A 15,465-nucleotide genomic window follows, 5' to 3' on the forward strand; every position below is an offset into this window, starting at 1 on the left:
TGTGAACCAGGAGGAGGTAGACCCTCACCCGACCCCGGACCCCTCCAGAACTGTGAGAATGAAATGTGGGTTCAGCCACCCCATCTGTGGTATGTTTTTTATAACTGCCCAAACTAAGACACACACATAAAATTTAAAATGTGCTAAAGGAAGGCCAGTGAATCTCTGTAATTTCTGTCTTCCAGCCAACCAGTTCTTTTCTTCGGGTCTGTCTGCGTAGAAGGGCACGTCTCCCAGAGAGATGTAAATATACAGACTTGGGAACACTTCACGCAGACTGTTAACATGAATATCTACTCGTAAACACGGACGTGTCATCCACACATAAGCGGACATGTAGCTACGCACACGGGCCAGCACGCAGTAGGGATTTGGATTTGTGCGCGCGTCTTGCTGGCAGCTTCGTTTCGGGGCCACACGGCCCAGCCTTGTTAGGCTCGGGCCCCAGCGTCCCCCACTCTGTCTTGCCGAGCCTGCTGCAGGTGGGCGTCAGGTGGAGGAAGTCAGGGTGCGTTTTCTTGTGCTTGGCTCTGAGTCCTGGGCGTCTCTCTCCCCTTCTGTCCACACGGATAATCCCGAGGGGACTGGTCCATGGTCAGGATACGAAAAGGAAGAGCTGGGAACACTGGAGCGAGTGACCCGATGGGCACATCCCTGCAGTGTTGCTGGCGGTTGACGGCAGACGTTCGTCGTGTGTTAGGAACACCTATACGTGTGTGTGGCTGTCAGCGAGTGCAGCTGTCATGTTGTGCACGTGAGAACGAGCGGCCGAGGGCAGTAGGTCACCTTGAGGTGCAGGTTCCCTGCCGAGGGCACCTGCGTGGGGCACAGCTGTACAGAATGTGGTTTTCAGAGCAAACTGCATCATGTGCTGTTGCTTCTCTGCTTTAAGGAGTCTGGAGCTTCTCGCTTGTGCCAGCTTGATAGGTGAGAACGGTCAGTGGGGCGGATACACACCGCACCTCGCCCGAAGGGGCCTGTGGTTCCCAGTGCTGCCTCTGTCCTGTGGACTTGGCGGAGACCCGCTGTGCTCCTGGCATCTCGGGAAGGCTGTATTCTCCAGGAACGGGGCAGTGCTTCTGCCGCACTTTGGATGGAGGGGAAATCGCAGGAACGGGGCAGGCCAGCACCGTCTGTGTCACACTTACCATAACCCAAGGACCCAGGAGCATTGCTGCTGCAGTTTAGCCACATGCCCTCAGTGGCTCATAGAGCTGCTCGTCACCATACTGCCTTTGTGTCATCTGAATGGCCTTTTGGGTGACAGTTTGAACAGGCAGCACCCAGGTTTGTGCTGCCCCTCTTTCCGTCAATGCCAGCCCAGGGCGCCCTGCAGCAGAAAGGCCGCCCCCCCCCCGCCGCCGCCCCGGGCCCGGTGCAGCGTCTTGGTTTCTGTGACAACCGCAGTGGGACCGTAGCCCTGTACGGCCTTTCCAAGGCACATGTTCTGTGGGTGCTGAGTGCGTCATCAGGACTGTCCCCGTGGCCTGATGACTCAGTTCTGCAAGAGGGCCAGGCACCTGACAGTTGGAACTGGAGCCCTGAACTGGGTTATGAAATCCGTTTTCTCCAGGATTACCAATTTCTCAATAACTTCAGAGTGGCTAGACGTTAAGACTGTGGTGAGTTCTAAAATTAAGAGTGGCCTGAAAAAAAATGAGGCTTTTTAAATTGTATCATAATTGAAACCCTTGGCCTGGCTGTGGCTCTGTCCACTGCTCCTCTGAGACACAGCAGACTCTGCTGTCCCCACTGGGACACTCCGGAGCGGGGTAACTGTTGTCTCCACTGTCCTCAGCAGGGCAGGAATGGCGGTGGCCGCTGCTGGTGCTGGGGAGAGGCTCCAAGGAGCTTCCCCTAGCCTTTTGTTGCCAGGACACACACCGCAGCTCTTCCTTGCAGTCGAAAGCGCTCCTGCCGGAAATCCTGGACTTGTGCTCTGCTGGGACAGAGGACGGGGCCCCGGGGATTCTCATGCGCTCACCTCTTTGCCCTCTACTCAAGGAGGTGCATGCAGGGTGCAAGCGATTATAGGAGTGAGACAATCCCGCGTGCACCAGATCACACACTGCATCGCACACCTCAGACCTCGTGAGATAAGTGAAATGCTGACCTTGAACTCTGCCACCACATCATCCGTGAGATAGGTGTCTTCCTATAAACATTGGGATACCTAGCCTACCAAAGATTTTTAATTTTCTCCCCTGACCTATGAACTTAAATACCTTTAAAAAGTACACACATTAAATTGCTTTTATAATGTATTGACCTAATTATCGACATTACACAGCATCTGGACTGGACCAGCGCCCGCAGCTCTGTGGCGTCCATGGAACCGACCAGAATGCTGTGCTCCCTGCACTAGTTTCTGTTTTTCAGAGGCATTTTGGTATTATAGTCCCTTTGTCCTCATCATTGAAATGCTGTGGCTCATTCGTCACCATTCAGCTTTGATGTTATTTTTCTTGCTGTGGTAAAATCTGTGTTTTGTTTTGTTTAAAGATTTTATTTATTTATTGGAGAGAAAGAGGGTGTGTACGTGTGAGAGCGAGCAAGCACAGGCAGAGGGAGCAGCACACTCCCCACTGAGCAGGAAGCCCGATGCAGGACTCTGTCAGTCTGCATGGTCTTTATGTCCCGGGACCCTGGGATCATGACCTGAGCCAAAGGCAGCTGCTTCACCAACTGAGCTCCCAGGCGCCCCTCTCCTCTAATCTTTACCATTTCCTTCATTCTGCCAACTTCGGGCTCAGTCTGTTCTTTCCGTAGTGCCTTGAGGCATAGTGTTACGTTGTTTACCTGAGATCTTGTTTCTGTAGAAACTTCCCTCTTAGAACAGCTTTTGCTATAGCCCACACGTTTTTGTATGTTGTTTTCCATTTTTGTCTCAGGATTTTTTATTTTCCCTTTAATATCTTCTTTGATTCAGTTGTTCGTTTAGAAGAATGTTTTTCAATTTCCAGGCATTCCTGAATTTCCCGTTTTCCTCCTTTTATTCATTTCCAGTTTTACACCCTTGTGGTCAGAGAAGACACTCCACACGTGCCTAAGGAGTGTGTTCCATTGTTCTCATAACACTGTGTGTCTGCTGGGTTAGTCTGTAGTGTTCAGATCCCGTTTCCTTATCGATGCTTTGTCTGGATGACCCCTTGTTGACAGTGGGGCATTACATTCCCCACTATTGCTGTATCACTGTTTATTTTTCCTTTTAGCTCTGTTAGTTTTTGCTTAAAGTGCATAGGTGCTCTGATGTTGGGTGCATAAATATTTATAGTTGATGTCTTCTTGATGGATTGGCCCCTTTATTATCATATAATGACCTTCTTTGTCTCTTTTTACCATTTTTTTTAAAGATTTTATTTATTTATTCAACAGAGATAGAGACAGCCAGCGAGAGAGGGAACACAAGCAGGGGGAGGGGGAGAGGAAGAAGCAGGCTCATAGTGGAAGAGCCTGATGTGGGGCTCGATCCCATAACGCCGGGATCACGCCCTGAGCCAAAGGCAGAGGCTTAACTGCTGTGCCACCTAGGCGCCCCCCTCTTTTTACCATTTTTAAGGTCTATTTTGTTTGATCTGAAGATAGCTACCCCTACTTTTTTTGGTTACCATTTGTTTGAAATCTTTTTCCATACCTTCTATCTCAGTCTACATGTGTCTTTATGACTAAAGTGAATCTCTTGTAGGCAGCACGTCTTTGGATCTTGTATTTTTATTTATTCAGTTACTGTATGTTTTTTGATTGGAGAATTTGATTTTTTTTTATATTTAAATGTTGGTAGATAAGGACTTAACTGTTGCCATTTTCTTGATTGTTCTCTGGCTGTTTTATAGACACATTGTTCCTTGCTTTTTATCTTGCCCTTTTTTTTTTTTTTTTTTGTATGTTGATGTCTTTTGGTATCAGTATGCTTAACTTTTTAGAATGTTCTTTGGTGTAATCACTGCAGGTTTTTCCCTGTGGTTATCATGAGGATTTTGTAAAACAGTTTACTGATTACTTCAGTAGTGTTCCTCAACTTGCCACTTTTACTTCCCCTCCCTCTCACATTGTAGGTTGTTGAGGCTACAGTTTACGTATTTCTTTTTTTTTTTTTTTTAAGATTTTATTTATTTATTCGACAGAGATAGAGACAGCCAGTGAGAAAGGGAACACAAGCAGGGGGAGTGGGAGAGGAAGAAGCAGGCTCACAGCAGAGGAGCCTGATGTGGGGCTCGATCCCAGAACGCCGGGATCACATCCTGAGCCGAAGGCAGACGCTTAACCGCTGTGCCACCCAGGCGGCCCAGTTTACGTATTTCTTATATTGTGTATCCAATGACAGAATATTATAGTTAGGTTATTTTTACTGTTTTTTAATCTTTAAAGTTATAAGTGAATTACGTACCACTATGACTATAATACAGAATTGAACAACTATAAATTTACTTTTATCAGTGAGTGTTACATTCCCTTCTCATGTTTTTATGATGTAAATTGGCATTTTGTTACTTCCGCCTAGAAGACTCCTTTTAGCGTTTTATGGAGGGCAGGCCTAGTGGCTGTGAGCTCTGTCCAATTTTATTTATTTAAAGAAAGTGTTTATCTCCCCTCATTTCTGAAGGACAGCTGTGCCAGGTATAGAATTCCTGGTTAACAGGGTTTTGTCTGTAAATACTTTGAATACATCATCCCATCGTTTCCTGGCCCCACAAGTTTGTGGTGAGAAATTACCCCATGTAAGGTTGGTTCCTTAGATGTATCTTGTCTGTTTTCTCTTGTTTCTCTCAAAGTTCTCTCTTTGTCTTTGACAATGTAATTACAGTGTACCTCTAGCCGTCTTCACGTTCAGCCTGTTTGAAGTCCCCTGGGCCTTGTGGGTCTGGATGTCCACTTCTGTCCCCAGGTTTGGAAGCTTTCAGTCATTACTGCTTTAAATATACTTCGTCTCTTTCTCTTCTCCGGGAATTCCCATAATGTGGGAATAATTCCCACAGGCTTTCTTCATGCGTTTTTCTTTTTGCTCTTCTAGTTGGATAATTTCAAAGGTCACTCACTCTTTTTCTGCGTTGTCAGGTCAGCTGTTGAAGCTCTTGAATTTTCCTCCCCAGGGATTATTCAGTTCTAGGATTTCTGGGTTATTTCATGTTTCTTTTTCTTCATTTTACTTTTCATTTTGCTTGTGCATTAAGAGCGTTACTCTGAATTTTCTGTGTGACCGTTCATAGATATCCATTTGTATGTTGTACTCAGAGCTGGGAATCTTGTGGGGCCAGTAGAACATGTGCTTGAGGGCGTGTTTTGGGTTTTGTGCTGCCTCCGAAGGTCATCTGGCCTCTGAACGTGTTTGGTGAGAAGGCACTTCTGCTAAGTTGCTCTAGCAGAAAGAATTTTGGTCAGTTATGGATGATTTCACAGCTTTTTCCTGATGGGGCATGAAGTGAGGTGCAGCTGAGGTCTGGGCTAAAGGAACACCTTGTTCTATGCTGAAACTCATTTTCTCATTTCTGCAGCCCAACGTCTTGGGTACCACTCGGGCTATAGAACATCATTTTGTCTTCGTTTTTCTGGCTGTCAGTCAGTCTCCCTGAACCTAACCTTAGTTGTAAAGAACTCTGGAGCCCCAATCCTGTGTCTCCAGGAGGCGCTGGGCCTGTTTCACCTTTGTTAGTGTGTCCTGCCCCCAGACGGGACGAAGATGCCCCAGACACAGCATCCCAGGAGAAGCTCAGGTCCTTGTGAGCAGACCCAGTCCTGGCATCCTTCAGAATGGCGTCTGGGATGGTGGCTCCCCTGAGGTCAGGGCCGGCTGGGACCTGTGGGGTGACTGCGGTCGTGTCCGAGCGCGACTGTGATGTACCCTCGGGCCCTTCCTGGCACCAGACGCAGAGCCCGCGGTAGAGCTCGGTGTGTGTAATGCGTGTTCAGGACCAGAGTCGAGTGCGGAGACGGCCCCCTCCAGGCCAAGCACGGGTCTGCCCCGTGGTGTCATGGGGACTCACTGCGGGACTCGTCTGCTTTGTGTGTGTCTCTGCTGCCATTTATCATCTTACCGCTGTTGTTTTGTGTGACTTCCGCCTCTTCTAATAACTCACCTTCCCGGAGAGAGTGTTGCTCACTTGTTCTGATGACTTGTGGTGCTTCCGAGGCTGTGTCACAGCCGTGACCCTGGACGTTTGCTGCTGGGAGCCTCGCCCTCCTGTCAGCTGGCGGCTGTCTCCGGGCACCATGTCACGGGGAGGCGAGGTGGAGGTGGAGGCTGGGCGTGCACGTGGCGTACGAAGTGGGCTGTGTGAGCAGATTTGGGTCTGAGACAGGCTCGCGGACTCTTCCACACGGTGGTGGGTGGACCTGGAGGGAAGAGAGCCATGTGCTGCGGCTGCGCACGTGCCCCCTCCCTGGGCTGCGGTTGTTGGTGCGTCTGAGGGTCACGTGAGCGTGAACGGGGCGGGGAGGCACTAGGCGGCCAGGCGCAGTGGAGGCCCGCGTGCAGGGAGGGAAGCGTGTTCCGTGTGCGGAGGTCTTTACTCCCCAGACCGGTGCTGTCGGGTGCTTCTCTGGCAGTTGTTCACCAGCCGTGTGGGGGAGGCACATCGGCCCCTCGGCTGCGGCTCCTCCCCGACGTCTTACTGAGAAACAGTGGACACCGTGGCCGGACAGCACGATGGCGTGATTGACGCCTGGTGTGAAATGATCCCCACGACCCGTTCCGCTGACATTCATCTTCTCAGAAACACTTCTGCTTGTGGTGAGAGTCCCTGGGGTCCTCTCTTCCCGCGTCCTGTCTGCCACGTTCCATCGCAGCTGTCGTGCGTCTGCACACCCCAGGGCTGGTTTCTCTGCGGCCTGGAAGTTTGCGTCTTGGGACCGCCTTCCTTCCGTGCCTTCCCCGTATCTCCTGCAACCGCCAACTGCAGTTCTTTGGGGAGGACTTGAGTATTTGGGTGCGTGAGAGCAGATGGTAGTGATCTTCCTGTGATCACGAGGGAGGAGCCCTTGTTGTCTGTGGCTGAGTAAGAGCCGTGTGCACGCCCCGGACCCTTCCGCTGCTCCCGGGGCTGGGCTGCAGCGAGTGCAGCTCTGCGTCCTCAGCTGTGAGGCCCCCCAGGCGGCTCCCACGTCCCCGGCCAGCGCGTGCTGCTCCACTTCCCTCGGAGCTGCCTTCGCCTGTCAGGAGCGGTCAGAGGACGTCTGTGGCTTGTGGTCTCACAGGCGATTGCCCCCAGAAATGCTGTGAATGGTCGAAGTCAACGGTGTCCAACCCCACGTGGCGCATCCTCAGAGCAGCCGCAGGCTCGGGGTGGGGCGGCCGCTGAGGGACCCGGATCCGGGGCAGGATGTGACGGGAAAGAACCTCAGCCCTTTGGGAGACCCCGTGTCCCGGCCTCCTGCACCTAGCGAAACATGTCTGACAAGTCTGGAACATCCGGGGAGGCGCCCGTGAGCACCCGCTTCTGGGAAGGCCCCTGACTGGGGGGGAGAGACAGACAATTTACCGCTGGGAATTGCGCGAACACCCAGGAAGCTAATGAGTGTCCATGAGAACACGGGGCGGCAGGAGGGCTTGGGACTGCACGGCTGTGCTGCTGAGAGGTGGTCCCTGGCATGTGGGGGTCCCCCAGACCGGCCAGCGCCTGCCGGGAGCAGCGGAACCAGGTCCCGCAGCAGAGCCCCTGGAAAGACGTGGCCTCGCCCGACGGGCTCATCAGGGAGGCTGCTGTGGGATCCTGGGGCCTTGGCAGAGGTGCTGGACCCTTGCGTCCTGACGCCCACCCCGGCTCCTGCGTGCTGAGCGGACGTCCGTCCTCCTCTTCTCCCTGGGCTGTTTCAGCCACGGCCTCGTGAGCGCTGCCGACCCTGGCCTCGAAGGGCGACGGGCCCCAGCTGTGCCGTGTCTTGTGCGACCCGGTCTCTGGGCGTCCCGCCTTGCCGGCTGCTCCCCCTCGGCGCCCCCGCTCTCAAGTCTGTGTTCATAGGGTGGCGCGGCAGGCTCCTGAGACCGCAAACTGGGCCGGGCCTGCTCCCGTGGGAACCGCAGGGCACCGGGCTGCCTGCGGCAGCTGACCCTGGCTCTCGGGCCACTTGGCGGCCCAGCGAGCCGGCTTCCGTGGCGTCAGACTCTCAGGCGGTCGCCAGCGCCGTCGCGCGGCCTCCCGGTCCAGTTTCAGGGTTTGCTTTAGGTCGTGTTACGTGTTTAACATTTCGGACTATTACAGTCACTCTCCTCCAGCCCCTTCCCTCCCTCACAAAAAAAGTAAAGCCATCCAGGCCCAGCTGTGCGACCCTGGGAACCGAGTGAGTTCGCGGGGCAGGCACCAGGCCCAGGGACCTTCCTTTCCCTCCGTTCCTTCCTTCTTAATGCAGACCTTGGGATCTGCGCAGAGCCAGACACAGCCTGACGTGTGGGACTTCCTGTGTGGCTCGGGCCCCCAGCCTGGTAGGAGCACGGGGAGCCGGGGACAGCGCAGAGTCTGCGCTCTTGCTCACTTGAGGCTCCACAGTGACTAGATCCAGAACTTTGTTCTGTTTCTTTCCTCTGTCAGAGTTGATTTTTTTCTGACCTTTTAGGTTCAGGGAGCAAGTTTCCGAGGTTGGAAAGAAGTAACTTCTCTGTTTAATAAAGACGATGAACAGCACCTGCTGGAAAGATGTAAATCCCCCAAGTCCAAAGGGTAAGTCTCCGTGGGGTCCAGCGGGAGGTGAGAGGAGGCGGACGGGAGGTGACAGGACAGAAATGCGTTGTGCTCATTTTGGTGTTGTGGAAACAAGAAAGGAAAGAAAGAGAAAAGAGGGGGAGAGAAAGAGAAAGAAAGAAAAGGAAGGAAGGAAGGAAAGGAAGAAAGGAAGGAAGGAAGGGAAAGAAAGGAAGGAGAAAGAAAAGAAAAGGAAGGAGGGAAAGAAAGAAAAGAAAAGAAAGAAAAGAAAAAAGAAAGATGCGCTTCTGGGAGAAGGTCACAGGGGTAGCCGCCGCAAGCACCGTGAGAGCTTATGGGAGAAATGAAAGAAGGTTTCCCAGACCAACACTCTCGAACTCAATTGGAAATTGCACTCGGCCTTCAAGCAGCTTGCCACGTGTGAGATGTTTACTAACTGCAGAAAATCAAGGGGCGGAAAAAGTTAAAAATGCAAAGGATTGGTGAACTGTAAAAGATTTTAGAAAATTGCATATATTTAAACTGATATATTGCTGTTTATTATAAACAGAATTTTAAAAAGTAGATTTAAAACATGGAAAGATAAAGTCAGAACTGAGTGGGATTGCCAGTGGCATGTTTGATGGGAGGTGAGCCTCAGTGGGCCTGGCCACAGACAATGAGCTGCTGTGTGGGCCAAGGGCACCCACACACCCCTGCTTCAGCCCCATGGCGGGGACGCCTCCTTACTATCCCCTGCCCTCCCCGCCCCCCATGGAGGGCTGTGGGCCGGGGTCCCTCTGTCCAGTGCATGGAACTCTACGGGGTGCGGCCTGGCCTGTGGGTGCACCGTGGTGCTCCAGGGATGCTCCTGCCCTCGGGCTGGAGGGACAGCAGCCTGTCTCCAGCCCCCTGGTGTCCGAGTCTCGTTTGTGTTCAGCAAATTACCCACTCACTGCTTCTGACTAGCATGCTCTATGTGTATGTGAATAGCTGTTGAAAATGGATTTGATAAATGGAATATTTATCCTCATATTTCTTAATTTGGACTCTGCATTTCCTGTTGTCTACTTTGCTCAAGTACTTCCTTGTATGAAAACTAGCTTTGTGTATAGCCAAGTGTGGTACCTTAAAACAGCTTTCACAGGTTCATTAATATGCAGTGACTAACTTTCCTTTACTAATTTTAATTAAAATTTTATATTATAGATTTGTGTTCATGTTCTAAATGACTTAAACTTTTAAAAAGAGTGTTAGGTGTATACAGTGGACACTAATTGAGGCCCTGAGATCACTGGGTCACCAACACTCGGCTGTCTTGTCTCCCACAGAAGCAACTTACGGTTAAGAGAAGAGTTGAAGACAGAGAAGAAGTCTGGATTTTGGGACAATTTGGTTTTAAAACAGACTAGTCAGTCTAAGAAACCAGATGAGATTGAAGGTTGGGAGCCTCCAACACTTGCTCTTGAAGATGTGACGGCTGACGCAGGTGACACGGCGAGTGGCTGTCCCCCTCGGCCAGGCTGGGAGGAGGACGGCAAGGGCTGCAGCAAGTACAGCAGCCTGGCGAGCTCAGGGAACAGCTCCCGCTGGAGCCTCCGGTCGGCCGGGAAGCTGGTTGGCATCAGACGGCAGAGCAGAGGCCACCTGACGGACAACTGGGAGGAGCTGGAGTGACCATCCGGCCCCACTGCGGACCAGAGAGGTGCACACACCTGAGCGTTCCCAAACCCCAACTCCTAATGAGACCCCTGTGTCTTCTCTCTCTCTGTGCAGGTCTGAGAGTTTGCTGTCTCATGCTGTGTTTGTTTGTATGTCCGCGGGTCCTCTGGTCTTTCCCGTGTGGACGAGAGCAGAGCACTTTCTCTGGCTGTCCGCGTCAGGACGTTCCTCCCCGCGGGCTGACGGAGGAGAGCCCCAGCATGCTGGGAGACGTCTGCGCCCTCTAATCCCAGCACTGCTGGACGTGGTCCCGTGAGCTGTGCCCTGCTGTCCTCCCCTGCGTGCCCTGTCCCCACCGTGCCCCCCGTGTCTTGCATGTGGTATCCATGTGTGTCTTTGACACTCGACTGTAGCGGCAGGGCCGGGCCCTCCTGTTTTCAGAAGCCCGTGATCCAGCTGTGAAACCAATCTTCCAAAGGTTATGTTAAGTTGTGTTCAACCTGGCAAATTAAACTTTTTCTCATCGTAAATACCAGGAAAGCAAGGATTACATGTGATGCAGCATAAAATGCCACTCTCCGCAAAGCATCTTCGTCTCCTACGCTGGGAGGAGGAGTCTCCCATGTGCACGGAGGACGGGGACAGTGGATTTACTGTAGGGTCCATCTTACTTGTCCTGAACTTCCACGCTTTGATCTTTATGTTCTTCTGAAAACGTGCTATTCTGTGATTGCAGGTTGAAGAGTACCATCAAGTGTGGACCAGGTTTAGCAACTTGATTCTCTGAATTGTTTTTGGAAAACACTAATTTGCTGATGGAGTTAAAACTGTATACAATACTGCAAGTGCCTCTTTTCTATAACGTGCAGGTGTTTGGTTTCCAAACTGAGCCAGTTGCCGTGGCTGCTGCCGGACGCCGAGGAAGGACGGGCTACGCGCTGGGCACGGGGCTCCTTCGCAGGATGGCCATGTCTGCCGGCGGCGCCCACGGCTGCCTGAGGCAATGGTGGTTTGGAAAGAAAGGTTTAGGGTTTTTTTGGTTAAAAACAAAAACCTCCAGTGACACTGTGCATACCTCTGGTGAGAAAACACAGTCCCCCAGCTGGCTCTGCGTGCACGTCCGTGCTGCGCAGTGAACTCACCTGGGGGAACCCGCACAGGCCCGGTGGCAGGACTCCTGATGGTAACAGCGTCAGTCTGTCCTCCGTCCATCTGTCCATCTGTCCGTCCATCTTTTTTTAATAGAACAAGAAGCTTACTTGACTTTTTGAACGGGCGGCAAGTTTTAAGTGGCATGAAAATAAAAATCCAGTTTGTTAGAACCTTGAAATGGGGGGTGTGTCTGGTGATGCAGAGGGAAGCTGGTGGTTTTTGGTGTAACAAGTCCTCAGGGAAAGGGTTCAGGAGGTAGCGGTGGCCCTGCGGCCCCTGCAGCTGCACCCACACTGGCTGTGACTTGGGTGCGTGTGTCAGAGCCAGAGCTGAAGGTGCCGTGTCTGAGGCGCTGGGTGGGGGCGGAGCAGAATCAGGACCCTGAGACCCGCTGCAGGTCGCTGCACTTGAGTGGCGACGCTAAGTGCCTGTAACTCACCTCCGTGCAGATCTGTGACGCAAGGCGGGCGACACTCGTTCATGATACTGTTTCTCAAAATCTGAAGACAAAGCCAGATCGCAATTGGAATACGCACTGTAGATCACATTTTTCTTATCTGCAGAGATTCATGTAAAAATAAACTTTTTCTTCTGTCCTGATTAACTGAAAATAAGTATGTTTGCAGTTTTTAATATATTTATTGATGTGCTTTGGGAGAAAAGTATTTTTTCTTGATAGAATTTACCAAAGCAACTTTGTGTTCACGGGTTAATGAGAGAATGTGGTTTTTTGACGGGGTTTTTGTTTGCATTCTGTGAACACACGACTTCACTGTGTAAAGAGCGAGTGGTCTGTGCTCCTACTGTGGCTTATTTTGTAAAGGAAAGTGGCTTCTGAGAAGGTAAAACTCATTCTCAGTGCTGGGGTTTTAAAAAAATAAAAGTATTGTTCATTTCCTCTTTCGTTATTATTTTGCATGGTTATTGGCATCAACTTTGAGGCGAACGCTAACGGTGACCTTAGTCACTGTAGGTGATGGCACTTTTCTTAATGACACCTTAAACCTCATTTTAAAACGCAAACAATACACGTAGACTTTTTCATAAATAAATGACCAATTTCAACCGAAGTTTCTGGGATGTATCTTTTGCATATTGGAGAACTGCCTGCTCTCACCCTCAGTCTGTGAGGAACCAGGGGCGCGCCTGTGCTCTGGGCAGAGTTTATGGTTCAGGAATTTAGAGACGCACCCAGCTGAGAAACCGCGAGCATCCCAGCAACAGTTTTACTTAATCACATTTCTCTTTTGAAAAAAGGATCACCATCTCTTAGAAGGAAGTCTGTGAGGAACAGTGTCCTGTCCAGAGGAAACGGGTACATACCTCAGAAACTGGGGTCGCTCGGGATCTTGGAGCACAGGTCCTTCGGGAAGGAGGTGGGGGCAGGGGGGGAGGCACTGTGCTGCCGTCCTGTCCTCGGGGTCCTACCTCTGGAGTTTTCCTTGTCTCAAGGGAGAGCTATCCATGTCCTGTCACCAAGGAGGCCCGAGGACCCCACCCTAGTCTTCCACACCCTGCCTCACCTGCGGGGCTGCTTCCCCCAAACCCACCTGGGGAGTGGGGTCCCTGTGTCAGGGAGCTTTCTCCGCCTGCCCCTCCCAGGTTATTTCTAGCCACTTCCCGGTTTTCTGGTTTTTATGCTGCTGCTTCAGTGGGGATTTCTTGGTCTGGGCAGAAAAGGACAGAAGACCAGCAGGCAGGGCGCTATTTAGGAAGCTCTGAAGATTAATTGGCTAAGACAATTTCTCTAACTTTGTGATTCTTTAAAACAAATGTTCAAAATCACCCACTGGGTGAGGAGCTGAATGCTAGGGTGGGCTCCAGGGGGAGCTGAGGCGGCATCTGCCTGACATTTTCTGAGGGATTCAGGGTGTTCCCAGGGCCCAGGGAGCCATCTGTCCCCAAGTTCTGGTCCCCTGTGGCTGTGCCTGGCAGCCGGCCCTCACCCCCAGACCCCGTGTGCTGGTTCCAGACGCTGGTTCACAGGAGCCGGGCAGTCCCGTAGGATCTGCTCCTGGGGCCAGCCTGGGCTTTCCTGATGCCCTGCTAGAATATCCTAAGTACAAGGGGTTCACGGGCGTGCCCCCCACCCTGCCCCCTGCGACCCCTGTGCCACCACCTTCACAGAAACCAGGGCTGAGGGTGGTTTGTGTCCTGGTCAGACTCCCCCGGGCCGTGGCATCTGTGCTCCCCAACTCCAGTTGGGATGCTTCTGTGATCTGCCGTGAGTGGGTGGACGGTCCCCCGTGCCATGGAACACAGTCCCGGACGCCCAGCCAGCACCTGAAGCCGCAGAGCACGGGAAGCTCTGCAGAGCCTGCGCGCCTGGAGCAGGTAACTGATGACTGAGGCGCGGTGGTGGGAGTCGTGTGGACGCTGTCCCTCTCAGGTACCCCCGCGTCCTGTGCAGACAGGAGAGACCAGGATGCCTGGGACAGATGGAGAGAGGGCAGTGGGAGGCCTCAGGGCACTAGCGGCCTCCGGTGTCTTGGCAGGAGGGGCCGTGCGGCGTCAGTGGCTGGAAGTGCTGCTGCAGAGGCCGCGAGCCCTGGGTGAATGTGGGGCCGACTTTAGCACTGACTTCCATCGAGAGTGCGTGTGGTCAGAGACCCTCCGGCGGGTTTCAGGAGCACCCACACGGCGTTCTGGGCCTCTGCTGCTGCCTCTGCCAGGGACACGCGGGCCCTCGCGGTCTCTCCGTGCGTCCTCCACTTGTTCGTCCTGCACTGGCAGCTCCTTCTCCGTCCCTGTCTGGTCGGCCCAGGAAGCCTTGAAAACCACTCCTGCTTTACTCCCTGTGACCCCTGGGGGCACAGGGTCCGGGTCACTTGGTGCTGTGGCTGCCCGGCCGCAGCGACAAGGACTTGTGGCGCACACTGGGTCCAGATTAGGGTCTGCACTGTGCGCTGACACAACGTGACCGTGGGATCACAGAACACACAGGGGCCGTGACAAGCCCGGTGCCCTGGTCGAGGGGCTGGAGCGATGAGGCTGTGTTTGGAGGTGAACATGCAGGCTTGCCAGGTGCTACTTCTATTAACAGGGCTTTAAATTCAAACCCTTTCTCTTCCAAATACTTTATTTTTGAGATGAAGTATTAGTGGCGCCTTTCCGGCGACAAGACGGCGGCACCCACACTACGTGGTTCTGTTGCCGGAGCACAGGCATGTGGTCTCTGGCTTCGTTCCTGAGCGTGGGCAGGCCCTCCTGCTTCGTGCCCCAGAGCTTTCTGTGCGCAAGTGTGAACGCAGCGCTATGGACCGTCCTCTTCAGAGAGCCTGGTCTCCTTGTGGTTGAGGGCTGGCTTTGGAGGGTATCCATCCTCCTTGACCAGCGTCTTCGGCTCTGCTGGGAACATGGCAGACGCAGCCTCTCCAGCGCGAGCCTCCGGGGTCTGTGTGCTGGCCACGCACGCAGGGGCGCTGTGACGCGTCAGGTGCCGTAGCAGAACCGGCGCCATGCGGCTGTTCCTCCTCCACTGCCTCACAGGTGGAAGCCCGCTCGTGTGTTCATCGTGGCACCTTCCACCCGTGGCTCTCCTTCCCTTTTCACCTTGTGTGACACGCAGTCCGACAGTGACTAACATAGTAGCCGACTGGGCTATTTCAAAATTTGGATAGATTTATTTACGCACTTAAAAGTAAACTACAAACATGACATTTCAACCCTAAATGCTATCAGCATCCATTTCTAAAAATGAGAATGTTACTGGCACAACTAACAGAATTACTGATTCTCTACTGATACACATACGCAGATTTTTCCAATTGGCTGGAAAATGTCTTTTTAGCTCCTTTTAACTTTTTCCTCAAAACCAGGATATGGTGTATGAACTATGTCTGGCTCCGTCAATACGGCATAAATGTGAAATACGGTAAGTTAGGGATTAGGTGATTAGGTGTCCTCACAGTAGTGGAGGCAGGGTTGAAGGCCAGCCGGCCCTGCTGGTACCTTGGGAATCGTGCCCCAGGTCGCTCCCTCGTGTCATCCAGCTGCCTCCCTGTACGGTTTGTCGGACAACCCCCCGAGGTTCTGATCA

At 52.5% G+C, this 15,465-nt stretch overlaps 1 protein-coding gene across 5 annotated transcripts in view; it reads left to right on the forward strand.

Moving 5' to 3' along the window:
- Positions 1–12,323, forward strand: part of TDRP (testis development related protein) — a 44,187-nt gene extending 31,864 nt beyond the window's left edge. The window contains exons 3-6 of one of the 5 annotated variants that reach the window (XR_004622373.1): positions 8,548–8,651; positions 9,944–10,317; positions 11,011–11,039; positions 11,144–12,323. Coding sequence is in view for 3 of the 5 variants with exons in the window: in XM_034649254.1 (XP_034505145.1) it covers positions 8,548–8,651; positions 9,944–10,289 (450 nt within the window). In the remaining 2 variants the exon portion in view is untranslated. Of the gene's footprint in view, positions 1–8,547; positions 8,652–9,943 lie in introns of all 5 variants that reach the window. The other 4 variants (XR_004622372.1, XM_034649254.1, XM_034649255.1 and 1 more) reach the window with 4 other exon arrangements.
- The last annotated feature ends 3,142 nt before the right edge of the window (positions 12,324–15,465 follow it).

Source organism: Ailuropoda melanoleuca, chromosome X (assembly GCF_002007445.2).
Source record: "Ailuropoda melanoleuca isolate Jingjing chromosome X, ASM200744v2, whole genome shotgun sequence".
Classification (NCBI taxonomy): Eukaryota; Metazoa; Chordata; class Mammalia; order Carnivora; family Ursidae; genus Ailuropoda; species Ailuropoda melanoleuca.